This window comes from Ovis canadensis, chromosome 2 (genome assembly GCF_042477335.2).
Source record: "Ovis canadensis isolate MfBH-ARS-UI-01 breed Bighorn chromosome 2, ARS-UI_OviCan_v2, whole genome shotgun sequence".
Lineage (NCBI taxonomy): Eukaryota > Metazoa > Chordata > Mammalia > Artiodactyla > Bovidae > Ovis > Ovis canadensis.
Window position 1 is genome coordinate 140638029 of NC_091246.1, and position 23423 is coordinate 140661451.

Here is a 23423-nt window from a genome sequence, read left to right on the forward strand (position 1 = left end):
GTACAGAAATGTTATTTGTTAAAAGGGCTATGAATCCAGACATTTACTTTTGTTTCTTTTAACATCCTTCAAAGATGGTGAGAAAGCAGATATTTCTGTGAACATGTATGAAGACATCAACGTTATCACTGGTGCACTGAAGCTGTACTTCAGGGATTTGCCAATTCCACTCGTCACATACGACGCCTACCCTAAGTTTATAGAGTCCGCCAGTAAGTATGAAGGCATGCGCTTGTAACCTGACAAATTGTCTCTTCTAGGCAATCACATCTCCTGTTTTTTTTTTTTCCGCTGAGTATCTTGAATGCATTTTATGAAATATTTCTCCCTGGCCTCTCTCCGTGGCTAATGTACTCACAAGAATTTTGAACTCTTCTCTAACATAGATTATTTATGACTTCTACCATCAGAAGCATCTTTGTAATGTGTAACCTTTACTTTCCAAAGTAAGGCTCATACCAGTTCTCCTAGACATGAACAGTAGTTTTGTAAAGTAAAATAAAAATAACTAGAAAAACAAAATGGAAAAAAGTATCAACTATCTGTTGTTAGATTCAGCAAACACAAAGATGACTCTGTCAGACTGCTACAAAATATATAAATTCTTACCTTCAGTTTCTGTCCTTATCCTGTGACACGCCACTAACAGTTTGCAGACTGGCTCAGGTTCATAGATTAGACTTGAAAAAGCTCTGTTTTAGAGCAAATGTTAAGAAATAAAAGTTTTAAAAACTTAACTTTTAAAAAGTTAAAAAATAAGCTCTAGTTAAGATGAAAATGAGAAAAAGCAAAGGCCCATTTGGCAAATTTTATTTATGGTGCAAAAATCATACCTGTAGTTCACACTTGTTTTTTTTTTTTTTTTTAAAGAAAGGAATTCTTAACAGATTTTAAGTGTTGGCATTACCTTTTTTTTTTCTGAAAAGATAGGCTATTTCCGTCGTTTGCTCTCTCTCTTAAAAACCATATGTTGTCTTGATCTTTAAATAATAACATCACTTCCTTAGTAACACTGATTTGCTTTCTGATTTTGGAATTTCATGAAGTACAAACTTTCTTTGTTCTAATTTTCAGTTTCCCTTCAGAGCTCGTGTTGAGAATTTTTGTGGTTAGTTCCATGGAGCCCTGATTCCTCGCGGGTCAGTTCACGCTCTCATGTAGAGAACAGCTGTGAGAATTGCACTGATTTTTTTATAAGCATTCATGTTAGAAGCCACAAGACCCTTATCTCTTCCATGGGAATTCAGGATGGGTTCAGGGCAGATCATGAAAACTGTCTGAAGGCGCTTATGGGTTCTTGTTTGGTGGGGCACAGGTTTGCTCCCAGAAAGAGAAATCACATAACCGCTAATCTGGAAAGCACTTGGCACACACCTGTGCCATGAAGGGCTGCTCAGACCTCGGTCTACCCCAGTCCCCTGGACAACACGGGGGCTCCACTGCACAGCGTTTCTGTCCCCATGTGGCTTGGGAGTAACACTGAAATGTGACTAGCCCATGGGAATCCAATTAGCAAGGACAGAGCCAGGTTCAAACCCCAGTTCTGAATGCTGCTGCATAACCCCTTTATCTACTTAGAAGAAAAATCTAAACTCTCCGTATGGATTTTAAGGCCTTTCACCCCTCACTCCCAAATTACCTCACTGCCTTTCCCCATATCTACCCAAGCTACTGAGGACAGTCTCCCCTCTTTATTATTCTTCCAAAGCATTTGTCACCATTCTTGGGTTTGTGTCTGAAACAGCCCTCCTATTCAGCGAAGTCAGCAAGCTCCTTTATGTCACCCCTTCAGAGAGCTCTTGAAAGCACATCATAAGAAACTTCCCTTAATCAAGGTAGAAAATCCATTTCCCTCTAATATAAGACTGTTTGATGTGTGACACCAAAAACCCTGGCATAATGTTTACACACAATATACATGTTTACATGTTTGATACTGGTGTCAAAGAGTTTGTGGAACAATGTATCCTTATGACATGTCTTTCCTGGTAGTAGAATCCGTTTCTTTCTTCAGACTCATAGATAGAGCTTTTCTCTTTCTGTATTGATAGATAAGGAAAATGAGAGAAGCTAAGATGTATAGGACATGTTCAGTGCCAGAAGTGGTGCGGGGCACTTTACACCCATGATGCTGTTTTAGAAGAAATGAGACGTTATAGGTATAATTGTCCACGGTCACACGGCAAAAGGGGGTTGCCCTGGCATTCAGATTCACATCTGTCTGACCTCAGAGTGCTGGCCCTCTTCCCTCTGCATGCTGCCTGGCTTCCCTCAGGGAACAGGGAACAGAAGGATTAAGAGGAGGAGGAAGACAAGAGGGAAGGGGTGGAACCCCTTTCAAACAGAGCACAGAGCTAACTCACCCTTCGTGATGAGCTTTTTTGTGTCTCAGCCATTGACACAACCGGGGACCAGGTTCTTCAGGTCTCAGGTATCTCTGGCATTTACTAGAAGCCCTTGCCAATAGCAACCACAGCAATAAAGTCAGAGTTCTTGTTAAAGCTTTCCCCTGCAACAGCTGTTTGAATGCTGCTCTGGCAGCCTTCCCTGGAGAAGCTGCTGGTTGAAAGCTGGAAAGGAGTGGTTACAGAAAATGAGAAAAGGATTCAAGGATGGAGAAGGCTAGGGCATCCCAACCAAAGGCTTGAAGAGCTTCATAACCCTTCATTCATAATCCACTGTAAACTCTCTTATGAACCAACTTGAAGCCTTGGTCTCCTTGGTGAAGAATCGGTACCCTACAAAACAGAGGCCATGCTCAGTAACCCAGCACGCATCACAGTGGAAAGAGCACTGCCACAGCTGAGCTCTGGGTCAGGCTGAATGGCAAGACCATCTCCTGGCCAAGGAGTCTAAGAGCTCTTCCCAGAAGATCTCAGAAAAGTTATATGACTCAGTATGTAAATGTGAGTGAGTCAGAGAGAGAAAACCCAGGGTTCTTTGTCCTCAGCGATTTAAAATGTGCTGAAGCGAAGTCTGGAAAGAGAGCTTGCTGAGTTTCCCCGTCAGCTGTGCCACTGATTCACCCCTTTTGCTTGCCTAAGTTTTATTCTTCTTGGATTTGGATTTCTCTGAAGAATCAGACAGTACTTTCATTCAGAGAGCTTGTAACTAGGCCTGATACATGTCCAGAGTGCTCACTTCCTGCCCACACCCACATCCCCAAATCCTCCAGACTTTTCCAGGACCTCTCAGCTGCAGGCCACCTTTCTCCCTTCGAGTTGCCTCACACATAGATGGGCCTCGTCCACAGCCTCATTCCTTCCTGCCAAGGTTATAGTTATCTCTGGTCTTCCCTACTCCCTCAGGTGGAGGGGTCCTCTCCTGTTTGTATCCCCGCAGTGCCCAGTTACATAATGGTTTAGTTGCTAAGTCATGTCCGACTCTTGTGACGCTGTGGACTCTGGCCCACCAGGCTTCTCTGTCCATGGAATTTTCCAGGCAAGACGCATACTGCAGTGGGTTGCCATTTCCTTCTCCAGGGGATCTTCCTGACCCAGGGATCAAACTCGAGTCTCCTGCATTGCGAGCGATCTCCTCCATTGCAGGCAGATTCTTTACCAACTGAGCCACCAGGGGAAGCCCAAAATAATAGTGCTCAAAAACATTTGCTGAATGAGTAAACATAATTTTATACTAAGAACCATAGTATCTTAGCATTTTTGGATAATCTAAGGGGTCATGTAACTGGACTTCTTTCTCCAACACATTCTTTTTTGTTGTTGTTTGGGTTTTTTTTTTTTTTCAACTTTTTATTTTGTATTGAGGTATAGCCAATCAACAGTGTTGTGATAATTTCAGGTGAACAGCGAAGGGACTTAGCCATACATACATATGTATCCATTCTCCCCCAAACTCCCCTCCCATCTCGGTTGCCACATGATGCTGAGGAGAATTCCATGTGCTACAGAGCAGGTCCTTGTTGGCTCTCCATTTGAAATACAGCAGCACCAACACACGCTCTTTTAAATACCCTGTAACTACAGGAACGACTTCCCTGGTGGCTTAGTGGTAAAGAATCTGCCTGCCGAGCAGTAGACAGTTAAACAACAAAAAAAAGCTAAGATCACTACTTCTCCAGGCGGCCCGTCCACTGGTAGACAGATGTCCATGACAGAGGCGCCAGGAATCTGCCTGCTTTTAACTCCTCGCCGTGGGCGGTGATCCCAGTGTCCCCCTCTCCCACATGCAAGTCTTTCATATACTTCAACAACTAATGGTGACCTTCCATCTCTGAGTACACATTCTGCTATATCTGTCTCACTCTTAAATTATGCTGTGGTTTTCTTGGGGCTAAAGGTTTGAAAAATCGATCATGGGTAAGATGTTCAAGCTGGTTTTAGAAAAGGCAGAGGAACCAGAGATCAAATTGCCAACATCCGCTGGATCATGGAAAAAGCAAGAGAGTTCCAGAAAAACATCTATTTCTGCTTTATTGACTATGCCAAAGCCTTTGACTGTGTGGATCACAATAAACTGTGGAAAATTCTGAAAGAGATGGGAATACCAGACCACCTAACCTGCCTCTTGAGAAATCTGTATGCAGGCCAGGAAGCAACAGTTAGAACTGGACATGGAACAACAGACTGGTTCCAAATAGGAAAAGGAGTACGTCAAGGCTGTATATTGTCACCCTGCTTATTTAACTTATATGCAGAGTACAACATGAGAAACTCTGGACTAGAAGAAACACAAGCTGGAATCAAGATTGCTGGGAGAAATATCAATAACCTCCGATATGCAGACCACACCACCCTTATGGCAGAAAGTGAAGAGGAACTAAAAAGCCTCTTGATGAAAGTGAAAGAGGTGAGTGAAAAAGTTGACTTAAAGCTCAACATTCAGAACACGAAGATCATGGCATCCAGTCCCATCACTCCATGGGAAATAGATGTGGAAACAGTGTCAGACTTTATTTTGGGGGGCTCCAAAATCACTGCAGGTGGTGATTGCAGCCATGAAATTAAAAGACGCTTACTCCTTGGAAGAAAAGTTATGACCAACCTAGATAGCATATTGAAAAGCAGAGACATTACTTTGCCGACTAAGGTCCGTCTAGTCAAGGCCATGGTTTTTCCAGTAGTCATGTATGGATGTGAGAGTTGGACTGTGAAGAAGGCTGAGTACCGAAGAATTGATGCTTTTGAACTGTGGTGTTGGAGAAGACTCTTGAGAGTTCCTTGGACTGCAAGGAGATCCAACCAGTGCATTCTAAAGGAGATCAACCCGGGGATTTCTTTGGAAGGAATGATGCTAAAGCTGAAACTCCAGTACTTTGGCCACCTCATGCGAAGAGTTGACTCATTGGAGAAGGCTTTGATGCTGGGAGGGATTGGGGGCAGGAGGAGAAGGGGACAACAGAGGATGAGATGGCTGGATGGCATCACTGACTCAATGGACGTGAGTCTGAGTGAACTCCGGGAGTTGGTGATGGACAGGGAAGCCTGGCATGCTGCGATTCATGGGGTCACAAAGAGTTGGACGCAATTGAGCAACTGAACTAACTGAACTGAAGACTTAAGGAAAAAAAGAGAAATTAATTCTAGAGAAGAATCTTGGTCAATTTAATATCAGTATATTCAATTGCATTTTGCCATTTGTTCCCAAACTTATATTTCTGGTCTGGCCCTCTCCCTAAACCCCAGATCAGTCTATAGTCAGCACGTTCACTTGGCTGTCTAAAAGACATCTCAAAGCCACTCTTGATCTTTCCCCCAAACCTCATCCACCTGTGGTCTTCCCCATCTCAGTTAATTGAGGCTCCACCCTTCCAGTTGCCTAAGCCCAGATTTTGGCCCATTCTTGATTCTTCTCTTTTTCATACATCCCTCATCAAAAAATCCTCTGGACTCTGCCCTCAAAATATGCCCAGAATTCAGCAACTTCTTATCACCTTTGCTGCACCACCTGGGTGTGTGTGATTGTGACCTGAGCCATCTTTCCGGTCTTACTCTTGGCCTTCCGTAGCCTGTTCCCTGCATGGCAGCCAGAGGAGTGATGTGGAAAATGTATGTCAGGTCATGACCCTCCCTCGTGTAGAAGCTTCCCGTTTCTCTCTGTAAATGCCGTGCTCTTAAACTAGCCCCAGCCCATGCCGTGATGAAGCGCCTTCTTACCTCTCTGACGTCACCCCCTTCTCCCCTCCTTGCTTGGGCTCCTGCAGCCGCACTTGGTTCCTCGCTTTTCCTCAAACATTGCAGGCGCACTGTCCCCTCAGGCCCTTTGCACGGCTGTTTCTTTGCAAGGCTTCTCTCTGCATGGAACCATCTTCACCCAGATCTCCATGGAGTTCATTCCCTCGCTCCCTCCAAGTCTGTACTCAAGACCTTTTTCTCATTAAGGCCTATCCTGACCATCCCATGTAATACTGCCCTCTCTCAGCCCTCCCAGTGTTTCTTATTCCGCTGATTTTTTCCATAGGAATCATTCTAATCTCGTAAAAAGTCTAAGATAGGCTATTCATTGTTTATCGTCTGTTGCCTCCAGTAGAAAGTAGGCTGTCTGTGAGCAGGGAATTTTGCTTGTTTGCTAGGCCACCAGTACTGTCCTTAATTTCATACTATCTCAGGATTCTCCTTATAAAGATTAGCTGTAGAAGTTAAAAGGAAACTGTTACTCTTTTTTTCAATTTCCAGAATACTGTAGTTTCAAATTAATTAGTCCAATCATAAAATCTATAGCCAAGTAAAAACTAAGTAGTAGTTTTCTATAGTAAATGGAATTTTCTTCTCTTAGTTCTAGAAATTAAATGATTGAATTTTAGTATCTGAGGTGTTACAGCTATTATGAATTGGCACTTTGAACCTTGAAGTCCCAAGGTTCAAAGGCTATGCATTATTTATTATAGCAAAAGGCAAACAACACATCCTTTATTGCTGAGAAATGAACCAAGAACTGTGAGGAAACTTTGGGCAGAAATTGTAAAACGGCTAAAGTTTCTTTGAATTAAAAAACTTTAATAAGTGTAAAATTTACCACATCTGCTCTGCCAATCCTAGAAACTTTTCAAATTGATCTTATATTAGTTTTTCCCTGACTCCAGTACATTGCCATTGAATTCGCTTTATAAATTAGAAGGGATTCTTGGGCTTGTGTCTTAAACGTTATATTCTGGTTAGATGTGGACTTCCAGCATTTCAAGGCTGCTAGCCAACATTTGGCGGAGAAGGCAATGGCACCCCACTCCAGTACACTTGCCTGGAAAATCCCATGGGCGGAGGAGCCTGGTGGGCTGCAGTTCATGGGGTCGCTAAGAGTCAGACACACTGAGCGACTTCACTTTCACTTTTCACTTTCATGCGTTGGAGAAAGAAATGGCAACCCACTCCAGTGTTCTTGCCTGGAGAACCCCAGGGACTGGGGAGCCTGGTGGGCTGCCGTCTATGGGGGTCACACAGAGTCGGACACGACTAAAGTGACTCAGCAGCAGCAGCCAGCATTTAAAGGCATTTGCCCTGACACCCAACATTTAAAGGTGCCCCATCTTCCTCATGTTTGGGTTGAAGCAGGAATGTGCTGTGGTTCTCTTTTTGAGAACACAAAATTCCAAAGATATCTATTGTTTCTGAATATGGAAGTAACTGATGGATTAAATGCACTCTGTGACCTGAAAGGAATGTGACTTTTTGGCCAACAGAGAACTAAAATATCTAAATGAAGATACTAAAAGGAGATTTTTCAAAATATCGTTAACGGTGCAGCATGGCTTCAGTGTGTCTACAGTGCTCGAAGATGGCCTCGTTTGCGTATATGTTTTTATCCTTGCATACATGTGTCTGAGTTTTTTAAAGTTACAGCCTATACATCCAATTTTCATAGTTAACGGACCCCAGGACCCTCAAGTTGAAAACACTGGGTGCCCTCCCCAGAAGTCCAAGGAAATGGACTTGCCACATGGACACTAACCTTTTGGAAGTCTGAGACTTGAACCTTAAAAATTATTTTCCAAGGCCATGGGCAGTGACCTTGTCAGTTTCAGAAGATCACCACAAGAATAGAATTAAATGAGCCATTTGCACCAGTTGTCTGTTAAAGTTTTTCTCCTTGGTATTCATCTTGCTGTTACAGAAATTATGGATCCTGATGAGCAATTAGAAACCCTTCACGAAGCACTGAAACTGCTGCCGCCTGCTCACTGCGAAACCCTCCGGTACCTCATGGCGCATCTGAAGAGGCAAGTTTCCAACTTGGAATATACTTGTACCACATCCAGATGTTAAGAATCAAATGAAAGCAAAGGTGAAAAAGAGGTCAGGTGGATCTGCCATAGAATAAATAAATGCATAGCTATCTTGTCTCCTGGCGTGAAATCACATGTTGAGAGGGAAGGCTAAAAATATTCTGTAGTATAATATGGTATGCAGACTTGATTCTTTCATAAATGGAATTGCAGTTCCAGTATATGTTTGCAGACATGTTAGAAATACCAATATTCTGCCAAGGACATGCGTTAATTTTTGTGGAAAGGGAAAAGGTTGCAGCTATATAAAGACACTATCATTAATATAATAAAGCAAGAATGAAGCAACTTGCAAGAAAGCTCAGTTTTCTTATGTCTTGCTCCAAAATAGGCACTTCAGACTGACTATTTTAGATTATTGAATTAATGTTGCCAGCACTGAAACCTGCTGTAAAAAGTGATGGAGTAAAGAAAGGGGTAAAGAGAGGAGTGGAAAATAAAATATTTCAGTTACTTCTGGTTTAATGTTTTAAAGTGATGGATGGTGAGGTAGCTTTATTTCCCAGCTCGGTCACCCTCCATCTCTCCCAGATGAAGCAAAGTTTCCAAAACTATATGACCAAATTTTAGTAGTTAGGGTTCCCTGATGTAAGACGAATCAGAAGTAAACAAGCAAAAAAACTCGGCAGCACTTGACATCTGCTTTGTACACCTTTAGGTCCAAGTTACCCAAAAGTGAATGTTTAACTCATGGTACTTTCAGAGACTCTGCATGCTCTCCATCTTTAGAAGCACCATAAGTTAAAACTTTTAATATGCTTATAACTTCACTTATAAATTCAAGTTTGCTGCATATGTGGATGCAGTTAAAAACTCCACATTAAAACAAAGAAATAACTCTCAGATTATGGTCTCTGTGCCCTTACTGTAGCAATAAAAATTATAAAAATACTTAACACTCCCTGATGAGGTTGCTTACTCTGAGCCGTTTCCTGAGCCGTTTCCTATTAATATCACTACCGCTCTCCCCCTAGATACTCAATAAACTATTCAGCTTGCAAAAACTCTCCGTAGGAAACAAGATCTCACCAAAGTGGAGGGAGAGCTGATGGGTCATCAAGGTGACCCAGCCCCTTCCCTGCAGCTCTGGGCCGTGGCCGGAGAATCCACAAATAGGACAGAACCCACTCAGGCCAGCACTTCCACTCTGGCTTCAGCTCCAGGGGTCACCAGAAGTGTAAATTATTCTGTCATTTACTTTAAGGAGTCAGTACTTTGAAGCTGAGAAATAACCTAGCAGAAGGGTTGATCAGTGGACACAACCCACTTTGAATCTTGTTTTTGTTTTAGTGCTCCAGCACAACAAAGACCCCCACGCCCTACATGAAGTCATCCTCCCTTGTATCTTTTCAGAGTCACCCTCCACGAAAAGGAGAATCTGATGAACGCAGAGAACCTTGGGATTGTTTTCGGCCCGACACTCATGAGATCTCCAGAACTAGACGCCATGGCTGCCCTGAACGATATACGATATCAGAGACTGGTGGTGGAGCTGCTGATCAAAAACGAAGACATTTTATTTTAAATTTTTAGCTTGAAGGAAAAAGGAAATGTTTTACAGATGAAGGAATGTTTTATAGTAATTTAATTGGCTCTTATAGCTGAATTATTTCTTGGTTAGAAGTTTGGGCATATAACCAGATTAAAATGAAGGAACCTCCCATTGTTTTCATAGCACCGCTCAGCTGTCCTTGTAAACAGTGAACACACGCTTTCCAGTTCTAGTAATCCTGGGTGTTTATCATGTTCAGAGAAACTCAAGCTATTGCATGATTAGCCCCCTGTTTGGCAAGGGAACCCCATACAAAGGAGACACCAAGCCTGCACCGCCCCTTCATCCTGGGTCGCCTGTGGTTGTAACTCAGCATGTTTCGCAGAGTAGATCTGTCGTGACTTTGCTTTTGGGTCCTATGTCATTGGTTTCTGATGCTTCTATACACATGCACACAAATGGAGAAAACAGAACCTGTGGCTGCTGCATTGCCCTAGACTATAACATATGCCTACTTTTCTCAAATGCTTCATTTCTGGTTTCTCTTAGTTCTTCTCTAACATAGTACTTTCTTTCCAGCAAAAGCAAAATGTGTTTTCAGATTTGTTACTTTAGTAAATTATCTCTACCAATAAAAAAACGTACAACACAGAGCATTTTGTTAAATTATTATTGGTCTTCAGTTGTAATTTTGTGTTTTTATCTGGCATGCATTTATTAATTTATTAAATTTGGCTTTTAGAAATAAAAAATATTGATAGCTTACTGTTTTCTCATGACTGATCATATGTGGGAAAATGTGTTTGACCATTAATTTAATACTGAGTATTCCCTGCCACCTCTTTTGTTTACCATTGAAAGTTTTGCATTGAACGCTCCTTAAAAAAAGTAATTTAAAACTGCTTAGAAATAGAATACCCACTCATGGAGTTATTTCTCTTCTTGCATACTCTGGCAGAAATCTAGAATATTTTCTCAACTTTTTGGGGGAGTGGGAAGGGCAGGTAGGAGTTCATTCTAGAGCCATCACAAAAAGAAAAAAGGGCTAAAACAAAAAACAGAAAAACACCCTGACTTTCTAAACACTTGGTTTTTCAGCGATGCATGATGCTGACATGCCGTTGAGCTGCCACTACCTGAGAGGAGTCTCAGGTAGCAGCCTGACAATGGGGAACGGGGGTCGGCACCACACAGCACTGGGGAACCCAGGCAACAGGCCTGCTGCTGCCACCAGACACTCACGTGCCTTTGAGCAAATGACCTTCCAGATTCTGTTTCCTTGGCTGTCAAATGAGCGCCCTTTCAGGACTGAAGCTCTGACCTCCTTTAAACACTGAAAAAGTAATACAAGACACATTTCCATTTTTGCCATTTCAATCCTTAATGCTTTCAAGACCGTCTCAATGATAATGGGAACTGACAGAAGTATGTTGTTTTCCATATTTTTACCCTTGGGCTATAGTAGGAAGGTGATCATATGTTTTATTAATGATTATGCTCAGTAAAGTGTAGTTACGCAGTCCTTCACAACTTTCTCAACCACAGTCACCCATGAAAAATGTCACTGCACCTAGCAGCATGGGGTCCATAGATTAAAGTTCAGAGACTAGTTTTCTATAACACAGATGCTTTCTTTAAAATGGAGGCCACTGCAAGGCACTGAACACTAAGGTGATGCTTTTGACTTAGGAAACACGTTTGTCGGAGAAATCTGATCATGTCTGACTGTCCCAGGGTTAGGAACATCTGAACTGCCGCTACATACTAGGGACTGAAGTTCGTGTTGTACAAAGTCCTTCTAAATGAGACTTCAGCTGCAAAGAAATATGCCTTATTAGAATGTAATCACCCTGAAAGTAACAGATACACTTGACTTTAGAGCAGGCACTTTCTGGAATTAGAGGTGGATCTGGACCAGGCGCAGTGCCTGATCACAGTAAATATGAAGGAGATGTTCAGATAAAGTTGTGAGTCTGTCTGCAGACAAGGTTACTGTTTACCAGGTTTATGAACAGTGCACTGAGCATGTTTTGAAGTAGATAGATGTGTGGTTCCTTCCCCCAAGAGGTGCAGATACAAATCACAGCCACATCATCTGTGAGCACCCTTGTACCATCGGGTGATGCTTCTTGAACTGAAAGAGCAAATCTCAGTCACTTAGGGAAGCTCTTACTCAATAATTCATCAGAGTCTTTTATATATGTCTTTCTAAAACTACTTGGAGATTTCTCTGAAGCATGACCGTCTGTAAAAAGGGGCAGCAGTTTCCATTTCCATCCCATTGGGAGTGGGAGGAGAGGCCAGTGAACCTCTCCACCATCTCCCACGGATTTGGCAGTACCGCAGATACTCTGCCCTGAGCATCAAGCCCAGTTCTTCTCAATTTTCTATATATGGTTTTAAAGAAATTATTGAGAAATGAAAGATTTTCCCTTCTCTACATTTTTTTGTTAGTTTGAATGCCAGTTATACCAACTGGTCAGAGGAGGTAGTTCTTTACTGAATTGAGATGAAAAAAATGTGTCCCTAAGTGGAAGAATCGATATATATCAAAATGTTTCTGGTTACCTAATGAGCTCAACTAGAAGGCCTCTGAATAAATTAGCATCAGGGCTCCAACACTTCATTTTTAACAAAATATTTTAGAGTTTATAGTCCCAAAGCTGATTATGTATTATTGGTAAATCCACTTACAGAGCCGAAAGTGTTTTTTTATTTAATGCACAGTGGAAAAGCAAGATATCCAAACTCTTCCCAAATATGTTTTAGTCATTGGGAGGGTAGCTTCTTAAGGAACTCTTTAAGTGTCTTTTTAACTTGATTTGCCTGTAGCAACATTCACGTTGCTGTATAACATTCACGTCTGTCTCCTAGTGTTAATGAGAGACTTTCGTCTTACGAATGGAAGTAACCGTGCTCTCTACATACATCATCAGCACACATCACACCTCCCCTGGACACTGGGGCTTGGCTGACCCTTGGTTGCCAAGCGTTGTGGTGGGGGTAGAGAAGGCTGAGAGGGGTATAGCACTGTCCGGGTTCAGTCAGCGTCTCAAGTTTTTAGCGATCTAGTTTCCACTTGCATTGTCTCAACAAGCAAAGCCCAGACCTGCATCCCCTGGTGCATCTGCAGTTATTCCACACCTGGTTCCTGCCTGCTCCTCTCCATGGGCCATGCACTGTGCCAGCCTGGAGACAAGATGAGCTCCCGTTCTCAAGGTATGCACCAGATCACCCTGGCCTAGGGAAATCTGAATCTTTCTCTTTCCCTGTCTTCTTTCCTATGGGCCTCGGTACTAGTTGCCCGTCCCTGTGGTGAGGGTGTGTTCTCTGGAAAGGGCCAACAGAGCGCAAAGAGGCCCCATCATGCCATCTTCTGCGGTGGAGTCACTGGCCCCTAATCTCCTGACATCTCATGAGTCTCAGGGATGATGGAATCAGTCAGTCTACTGCAGCCAAGTGCAGTTTTAGCTCATTTTGGCCAATTCTACACATGGTGGTCTTTCTGGAAAAAGAGATGATCTCAACCTGACAGCTCGAAGTCACACCATTTATCTAAAAAAAGACTGTGACAGCCCACACATTTCCCTAATAGTAATGAAGTGGGGGAAAAAACAGGTTGTTTTCTCCAGATTTTGTACGGTCAAGGGCTTAGATTATAACTAATACATCAGACCTTATTTAAGACCAATTAGCAATTTTATTAATAAACATTATATTAGTAACATTACAGATTCAAACATCTGTTGGTTTCTACACATTCTTCTACCTTATCAAAGTCATTGGGGCCTCTCAGCAAATATTTAAATAACTTTTTTTTTTTAGCATGTGATTTATTTTATTTTTTAATTTTTAGTTTTACTTTATTTTACTTTACAATAAAGTAAAATTATTTCACCAGTCCTGCGTATCACACAGGCACCTCACGTCAATTGATATTTCAGGTATTGAAACCAAAGCTCAAGACAGAGCTAAGCTAACATCAATACTTAGTGTAAAGAAACCCCTGATTTATGAGATTTTGTTGTCTGCTGAAGAGATAATATTTTAATACAGTCAGTAATAGCATGTTTCACAATGTAAATGTTTTCTGTTATTGCTTATTCCGAAGATAGCACAAAACAAGAAGAAGTATAAGCATGTTGCTGACATGGTTTTTGGAGCTCTGAAAGTGTCAGGGGGGTTATTGTTCAGATGCAGTCATGATTAATTGTAGCAGGTAACATCACCGTGTGAAGCTAGATACGTTTCTAGTTCTGAAACATAAGTACTTAACAGCCCATGTCACTGTGGTAATACCGAAAGCAGAGGAGGTAATGTTCAGAGATTAAAATGACTCACTGAAGGAAATTAGCAAGAGGGGCCTTTCAGAGGTACAATGTTGTAAACCTGGAATATTCGAGAAAACATAAAAATCTTTCAGTTTTCATTTATGTGGATCTCAAACCAGTGAGTCTCTTCTGATGTATCTATGAGTAAAATGTGGGCACAGGCTGGGGCTTGTCTGTGCCAGAAGTCAAGGCCTGGCCTGCTATCTGGATGCCTTTCCGTAGGAATGAACATTACCCTAAGGCAGTTTTTATTCTTACCAAAGAAAATTTGTAATTTTGAGGAATAACTTGCTCAGGTTTTTTTTTTATTTTAATTGTATCCAAACTATAAAGAGAGGAGATGGGCATATAAAGGTTAAGTTCAACTATATCAGTGCCAGCTCTGTCCAGGATTCCAGGAACACTGTGATATCCAAAACATAAAACGTGGAGGTGGAGGGAGGAAAAATGTAGAGCTTTGGAAATGCGATCAAACTTGTTACCATCTTAAAATAGACTCTTACAAATAGAAGTCGTTTTATGTAAGCTTCATGGTAACTACAGAGCAAAAACCTGCAGTAAATACACAAGACATAAAGAGAAAGGAATCTAGGCATACCGCTGCAGAAGGTCATCAAATCACAGAAGAACAGGACCGGAGCAGAAGAAAGGAACAGGAGCTACAGAACAGCCAGAAAACAATGACTAATAACAAAATAGCAATAAGTACACAATTATGAATAATCACTTTATATATACGGAGAAGGCACTGGCACCCCACTCCAGTACTCTTGCCTGGAAAATCCCATGGATGGAGGAGCCTGGTGGGCTGCAGTCCATGGGGTCACAAAGAGTCAAACACGACTGAGCGACTTCACTTTGACTTTTCACTTTCATGCATTGGAGAAGGAAATGGCAACCCACTCCAGTGTTCGTGCCTGGAGAATCCCAGGGACAGGGGAGCCTGGTGGGCTGCTGTCTGTGGGGTTGCACAGAGACACAACTGAAGCAACTTAGCAGCAGCAGCACTTTAAATATAAATGGACTAACTTCTCCAATCAATAGATATAAAGTGGCCAAATGAGTAAAAAATACAAGACCCATCTATATGCTTCCTACAAGTGACTCATATCAGAAGTAAGGACACACATAGGCTGAAAGTGAGGAGATGGAAAAAGATATTTCATGCAAATAGAAAGCAAAAGAAAGCTGTGATAGCTATACTTATATCAGACAAAATAAGACATAAACTATAATAAGAGACAAAGAAAGCCATTACATAACAGTAAAGAGGTCAGTCTACCAAGAGCTTATAACATTTATAAATATTTATGTTCCTATTCTAAGACCACCTAAATATATAAAGCAATATTAAGAGACCTAAAAGGAGAATAGCAATGCAATAATAGGAGGGGACTTTACCTCATCCATGGATAGACACCAGACAAAATCAATACAAAAACATGGGCCTTAAATGACAGGTTAGGCCAAACTGATGTAACAGACATGTGTAGAACATCCCACCCAAAAGTAGCAGAATACGTATTCTTCTCAAGCACACATGTCTTCAGGATAGATCATGTTAAGCCACAAGTCAATATATTTAAGAAAACTGAAATCATATCAAGCATCTTTCCTGATATAAAACTAGAAATCAATTATAAGAATAAAACAGGAAAATTCACAAATGTGTGGAGACTAAACAACATGCTACTGAGCAATCAGTGGGTCAAAGGGGAAGTCAGAAGAGAAATGAAAAAATAACTTGAGACACACAAAAATGGAAATGCAACATACCAGGATTAATGGAGGGCACCCAGATTCCAGGAAGAGAAGAAGCTGTTGCTCAGCACCAGGAGATGGCATTAAACATGTGGCCAGAAATGTAAGGGCTCCAGGCCCTCGGCCCACTGGTGGCCTGCTTCTCTGACTCTGCTCTGCTTTAGCCCAGCACAGTGGTTTGCAAACTTTAGCCTCTTTCACAGTCACCCAAGAGAACTTGATTAAGACCTTACTGCCAGAGGTTCTGAATTAGAAGATGTGGGTGGGGCCTCCAAATTTGTATTCCTAACAAGCCCCCAGGGGATACTGACGCTGCTGGTCCCAGGATCACACTTTGAGAACCACTCGCTGAGTGTGTCTCCGCTCTGGCTACACATTATCACCTGAGGCCTTTCTGCAGGCCAATTAAATGGAAGCTCTGTGCACAAGCGCAGGGGCAGACAGCTCCTTGGGTGACTGTAATGTGCCCCTGGTGTACAGACTGTTGCATTTCCTATTGGTATGTTAAAATGTGCCCAGGATTTGTTTTAAATATGCAGAGTACATCATGAGATATGCTGGGCTGGAAGAAGCACAAGCTGGAATCAAGATTGCTGGGAGAAATATCAATAACCTCAGATATGAAGATGACACCACCATTATGGCAGAAAGTGAAGAGGAACTAAAAAGCCTCTTGATGAAAGTGAAAGAGGAGAGTGAAAAAGTTGGCTTAAAGCTCAGCATTCAGAAAACTAAGATTATGGCATCTGGTCCCATCACTTCATGGCAAATAGATGGGGAAATAGTGGAAACAGTGTCAGACTTTATTTTGGGGGGCTTCAAAATCACTGCAGATGGTGACTGCAGCCATGAAATTAAAAGACACTTACTCCTTGAAAGGAAAGTTATGACCAACCTAGATAGCATATTGAAAAGCAGAGACATTACTTTGCCGAAGAAGGTCCGTCTAGTCAAGGCTATAGTTTTTCCTGTAGTCATGTATGGATGTGAGAGTTGGACTGTGAAAAAAGCTGAGCGCCGAAGAATTGATACTTCTGAACTGTGGTGTTGGAGAAGACTCTTGAGAGTCCCTTGGACTGCAAGGAGATCCAACCAGTCTATTCTAAAGATCAGTCCTGGGTGTTCTTTAGAAGGACTGATGTTGAAGCTGAAACTACAGTACTTGGGCCACCTCATGCAAACAGTTGACTCATTGGAAAAGACTCGGATGCTGGGAGGGATTGTGGGCAGGAGGAGAAAGGGTCGACAGAGAACGAGATGGCTGGATGGCATCACAGACTCAATGGGCATGAGTCTGAGTGAATTCCGGGAGTTGGTGACAGACAGGGAGGCCTTGCGTGCTGCGATTCATGGGGTCGCAAAGAGTCAGACACGACTGAGCAACTGAACTGAACTGAAGACACCCAGACATGGAAATGACGACCCCTAGAAACAGGAGCCGAGCAGGGCCACATGGGGATGGACCAGGGTCAGTCAGGAGCAGAAGGGTAGCAAGCAGAGCATGGCCCAGAGCCTTCATTGGGAAGGAGTGGATGAGGCAGGGTGGGTTCCCTGAGTTGGTTTAGTTTGGAGAGTTTCAGTAATTTCAGTGAGTCCTGGGCTAGAGGAGTAGCCCCTCATTGTCCAGGACCCCACACTGAGGTGACTTAAGGCCAGGGGTATGTGGGCTTAGTCTGTGAGAGTTTAATAAAGGAGATAGTTGGGGATGTGGGCCCTGGATTGGTTGGTTTTATATCAGACATCTCATAAGAGTCCTTTGCAATCTCTTTGTGGTTGTTCAGTTGCTAAGTCATATCCAACGCTTTGCAACCCTTAGGCTGTAATGCTGCACACTCCTCTGTCCTCCACTACCTCCTGGAGTTTTCTCAGATTTATGCCCATTGAGTTGGTGATGCTATCTAACCAACTCATCCTCCGCCACCCCCTGCTTCCATAGTGGCTCAGTGGTAAAGAATCCACCTGCTGAGCAGCAGGCACGGGTTCAGTCCCTGGGTTGGGAAGATCCCCTGGAGAAGGAAATGGCAACCCATTCAGTATGCTTGCCTGAGAAATCCCATGGACAGAGCAGCCTGGTGGGCTACAGTCCATGGGGTCACAAAAAAGTTGGACACTTCTTAGCGACAGACTATTTTGCAATCTCTAGGAGGTAGCTAACCCTAGGAGGGGCGGTCTATCCAGGAAGAAGGCCTCAGATGCCTGAACACCAAGAATTCGGAAAATAAGAACTATAGTCCATACAGTCAGCTGCATGTGCTCCCTGTCAGTGTCTCATCTCTGATTCTGTCCTCAATACTTTTCTTTCTTATTCAAATTTCATTCAAAATCCCATTGCATAACCTAACTTAGATATTAAGTCAGAAGAAGATGGGTTCTAACAGGAAGCAGCATGTTAAATCACTTCAGCAAGGATTCCACATTTCCCGGATCACATTTAATGAGACTAACATTCCACAAAAAGGTAAGAAATATGAATTATTCTGACAACTACAACCACCTGCACCAGCCTCACGCAGCTAGAAGGCCTAACAGCTGAGGCCATTTCTGTTAACATTATTTAGCTCTTTGTTTCAAGAGACCTTTCCTGGAGAAGATAAGACTTTGCTTCAGGAAGTGAAGTTGCTCGGTCGTGTCTGACTCTTTGCAGCCCCATGGACTGTAGCCTACCATGCTCCTCTGACCATGGGATTTTCCAGGCAAGAGTACTGGAGTGGGTTGCCATTTCCTTCTCTATCAGGAAATTCCTGCAGATCACTTAAACTGAGATAATGGATGCCTCACCTGGGCAAACAGCTTGCTTATCAAACCACAGCCTACCTCTCAAAATCCTTGCTATGTTCACCAGTCTTAAACAACTCTATTTCCCCACCTTAATTCCATCCATCATGTGTTCAGTCTTGGCTGACTCTTTGTGACCCTGTGGACTGTAGCCCACCAGGCTCCTCTGTCCATGGGACTTTCCGGGCAAGAATACTGAAGCGGGTTGCCATTTCCTCCTTCAGGGTTAGAGATCCCCACCTTGAAAGATACATCATAAATACTTGAGCCCAGGCTCCTGAAACCCTGCAAAGCCCCTCTCTGACTTCCCTCTTCTGCAACACTGCTTGGCCACTGTATTATTCTGCTCACGACCAGCTACCTTCGTTGTGCTTTATTAACAGACAGTCTGATAATACACTGGGAAGCAAAGGGTTCTAGAATCAAAAAAATCGGGGCAATACTATACAGGTGACCCTCGAACCACAGGGATCTGGATGTCACAGCTCCACTTATGCGTGGATTTTTTTTCCAATAAATATGTATTCACAGTTGGTTGAATTCACAGAAGCAGAATCATGAAAATGGAAGAACCACAGATATAGCCACCTATGAGTTACACTGTATAGAGGGTTGATGCCCCCAATTTCTGCTTTATTCAAGGGTCAACTGTTCAAGCGTCAATGCCACCAATATTAATATTGCAATGTGAGCATACTAAGTCTGAAAAACTCTGCATTTAAAACAAACAAACTTGAGACTTCCCTGGTGGTCCAGTGGCTAAGACTCTGCTCCCAGCGCGGAGGGCTCGGGTTCAGTGCCTGGTCAGGGAACTAGATCCCACATGTGACACCTGAGTTCACATACCACAACGAAAAAAGATCCCACATGAAGCAGTTAAGGCCTGGCACAGCCAAATAAATAAATAGATATTTAAAAAAAAAAAAAAGGCGAACTGGCAACTTGTACATGGAAAGTATTTTTTTTTCTGCAAACTTACCAACTTCTCTAAGAACATTTTTCCCCCTTACCATCAGTTTTCAAAACACTGATTTAGGTAGTCATGAGTGACTGGGGGGAAATTAAGACATACTAAGCATGTAACTGGCTTTCCTGGTAGCTCCGCTGGTAAAGAATCCATCTACAATGCGGGAGACCCTCGATTCCTGGGTTGGGAAGATCCCCTGGAGGAGGGCATTGCAACCCACTCCATATTCTTGCCTGGAAAATCCCCAAGAACAGAGGAGCCTCAGGGGCTACAGTCCACGGGGTTGCAAAGAGTCGACACGACTGAGCGACTAAGCACAGTGCAGGCCTATGACATATAACCCTGACATCCTAAAGCTACTGGTGAGGGAGCGGACACCAGGCTTCCCCACCTAGAGAGCCCCCACCCGCCGTCAGCGCCTCTGGGCTGGGCTGGTTGTAGGTGAGAGGGGTCTGCACATTATAAATGGTTTCTACCGACTAGTGAGGGAGGGTGGAGAAGGCAATGGCACCCCACTTCAGTACTCTTGCCTAGCCGTGGGTGAGAGGGGTTTGCACATTATAAATGGTTTCTACCTGACTAGTGAGGGAGGGATCACCGACACCCAGCAGTCTGTCTCCAAAGGTCCATGCCCTAAGGCTTGCGAACAGGGCAAGCATCTACTTTGTCAGAGAAGGAGGACTCAGGACAGCTCCTGGCTCTGGATTTCTAAAGCCACTTGACTTTGCACTGCGCTTGGTGCATAATGAGCCTCAGAGAGTGCTCGAAGTGAAGTCAGAGAGTGCTCCCCAGGAAACAATTCCTGATCCTGGTAGCACTGCTGAAAGATCAGAGGAGCTCCCCACCTGGTCCCTCAGCCTCCTCCTCAGAGGTGGGAGGAGAAATCAGCCAGGGCCGTTCACTTCCCCACCGTTTCCACCCTGGAAACACCAGAGGTGTAGGAGGAGAAATGAATATATTATCAGAGAATTCCGGGATCAATGCACTGTCTGTGAAACAAGGGGCCAAGCCAAAAAGGACGCTGGCCTCACAACATCCCTCACAACGGCGAGGTTATTCCAGTTACCAATGAGCAGTTCTGCCAGTGTGTTCCATGATATGTCCTCATTAAAAATTAATCACCATTAATATTAATTACAGTGATTAAAAGGAAACATCTGTGAAGACAGACTTGAATCCTTAGAGCTCTGGCTGGGTGTAGCAAGATAAAACAGCTGCCAAAGGGAAGAAGCTTTATCATGTTAAGAGAGAGAGAAAGGGAGGGGACAGTGCTTGAGCTGGGCAGCAGGCCTGGGTTCCTGGAGGCCCTGGGCCCCTCTCTGCCTCTTGTCCTCTCTCTCTTCCCTCTCCCCACCCCTCCCCTCCGTGCTTTCTTCTTTGTCTTGCTGTTAGCTTCCATTTAATAGCTGTCTATCTACAGAGGAAAACCAGAGCTTTCCATTCTGCAAAATCACATACCTTTCCCTTACAGGTTATTACAAAATACTGAGTATAGTTCCTCATGCTATACAGTAGGTCCTTATTGGTTATCTATTTTATTCTTGCCTGGAGAATCCCAGGGATGGGAGCCTGGTGGGCTGCCATCTCTGAGGTCACAGAGTCGGACACGACTGAAGCGACTTAGCAGCAGCAGCAGCAGCAGTTTCTGTTAATACAGCAAAGTGATTCAGTTATACATTTCTTTTCAGATTCTCATTCTGCAAAATCCAGACCACTCCATGTCAACTGAGGTGAATGTGGATTATACCAAAGGCTTTTTTTCCTGCTTATACCCCATGAACCACTGCTCTTTCCTCTTTGTCCATCTCTGGGGGGAGGGCGGGGGGTGGGAAGCAAAGGGTTTAGTCACTCTGATGGAGAACTAGAAACACTGCACAAGATACCTGCCCAGTGCCCACCCCCAGAGTGGGTGCTGAGAAGCCTCAGGGAAGGCCCAGCAGAGGGCTAGCCCAGCCCAGCTTCAGCCAGTGTGTGTCAGTCCCTCAGACATGTCCAGCTCTTTGCTACCCCATGGACTGTAGCCCACCAGGCTCCTCTGTCCATAGAATTCTCCAGGCAAGAATACTGAACTGGGTTGCCGTTCTCTTCTCCAGGGGTTCTTCCTGACGCAGGGATCGAATTTGCACCTCCAGCACTGCAGGCGGATACTTCACCATCAGAGCCACCTGAGAAGCAGCGAAACTCCACCTGTGAGGAAGCACTGCCCCTCCCCACTTTGTTCTTGCTCAAAGGTAAGGAAAATCAGTCCAGTTCAGTTCAGTCACTCAGTTCTGTCCAACTCTTTGCAACCCCATCGACTGCAGCCTGCCAGGCTCCCCTGTCCATCACCAACTCCCGGAGTTTACTCAAACTCATGTCCATCGAGTTGGTGATACCACCCAACCATTTCATCCTCTATCATCCCCTTCTCCTCCTGCCTTCAATCTTGTCCAGCATCAGGGTCTTTTCCAATGAATCCATTCTTCCCATCAGGTGACCGAAGTATTGGAGTTTCAGCTTCAGCAACAGTCCTTCCAATGAATATTTAGGACTGATTTCCTTTCGGATAGACTGGTTGGATCTCCTTGCAGTCCAAGGGATTCTAAAGAGTGCTCTCCAACACCACAGTTCAAAGCATCAATTCTTCAGTGCTCAGCTTTCTTTATGGTCCATCTCTCACATCCATACATGACTACTGGAAAAACCATAGCTTTAACTAGATGGACCTTTGTTGGCAAAGTAATGTCTCTGCTTTTTAATATGCTGTCTAGGTTGGTCATAACTTTTCTTCCAAGGAGCAAGCGTCTTTTAATTTCATGGCTGCAGTCACCATCTTGAAGTGATTTGGGGGGAGTTTTCCTCAAACAGTGATTTCCATTGTTTCCCCATCTATTTGCCATGAAGTGACGGGACCAAATGCCATGATCTTAGTTTTCTGAATGTTGAGTTTTAAGCCAATTCTTTCACTCTCCTCTTTCACCTTCATCCAGAGGCGCATTAGTTCTTCTTTGCTTTCTGCCATAGGGTGGTGTCATCTGCATATCCGAGGTTATTGATATTTCTCCCAGCAATCTTGATTCCAGCTTGTGCTTCATCCAGCCCAGCATTTCATATGATGTACTCTGAATAGAAGTTAAATAAGCAGGGTGACAGTATACAGCCTTGATGTACTTCTTTCCCGATTTGATTTGGAACCAGTCTGTTTTTCCATGTCCAGTTCTAACTGTTGCTTCTTGACCTGCATACAGATTTCTCAGGAGGCAGATAAGGTGGTCTGGTATTCCAATCTCTTGAAGAATTTTCCACAGTTTGTTGTGATCCACACAGTCAAAGGCTTTGGCATAGTCAATAAAGCAGAAATAGATGTTTTCCTGGAACTCCCTTGCTTTTCCGATGATCCAATGGATGTTGGCAATTTGATCTCTGGTTCCTCTGCTGTATCTAAATCCCGCTTGACGATCTGGAAGTTCATGGTTCATGTACTGTTGAAGCCTGGCTTGGAGAATTTTGAGGATTACTTTGCTAGCATATGAGATGAGTGCAATTGTGCGGTAGTTTGAGCATTCTTTGGCATTGCCTTTCTTTGGGATTGGAATGAAAAGTGACCTTTTCCAGTCCCATGGTCGCTGCTGAGCTTTCCAAATTTGCTGGCATATTGAGTGCAGCACTTTCACAGCATCATCTTCCAGGCTTTGAAATAGCTCAACTAGAATTCCATCACCTCCAGTAGCTTTGTTTATAGTGATGCTTCCCAAGGTCCATGTGACTTCACACTCCAGGATGTCTGGCTCTAGGTGAGTGATCATACAATCGTGGTTATCTGGGTCATGAAGATCTTTTTTGTACAGTTCTTCTGTGTATCCTTGCCACCTCTTCTTA

The 23423-nt window shown here is 43.4% G+C and overlaps 1 protein-coding gene and 1 long non-coding RNA gene across 10 annotated transcripts in view; one reads left to right on the plus strand and one right to left on the minus strand.

The window, feature by feature from the left end:
• CHN1 (chimerin 1) overlaps positions 1–10496 on the plus strand; it is a 215530-nt gene extending 205034 nt beyond the window's left edge. For all 8 annotated transcript variants that reach the window (XM_069577165.1, XM_069577166.1, XM_069577169.1 and 5 more), the window contains 3 exons: positions 75–212; positions 8068–8173; positions 9593–10496. In XM_069577165.1, the coding sequence (XP_069433266.1) occupies positions 75–212; positions 8068–8173; positions 9593–9764 (416 nt within the window). In that variant the 3' untranslated portion in view covers positions 9765–10496. The remainder of the gene's footprint in view (positions 1–74; positions 213–8067; positions 8174–9592) is intronic.
• The window catches only part of LOC138433852 (uncharacterized), a 76494-nt gene that overhangs the window by 40366 nt on the left and 12705 nt on the right, over positions 1–23423 (minus strand). The window lies entirely within an intron of this gene.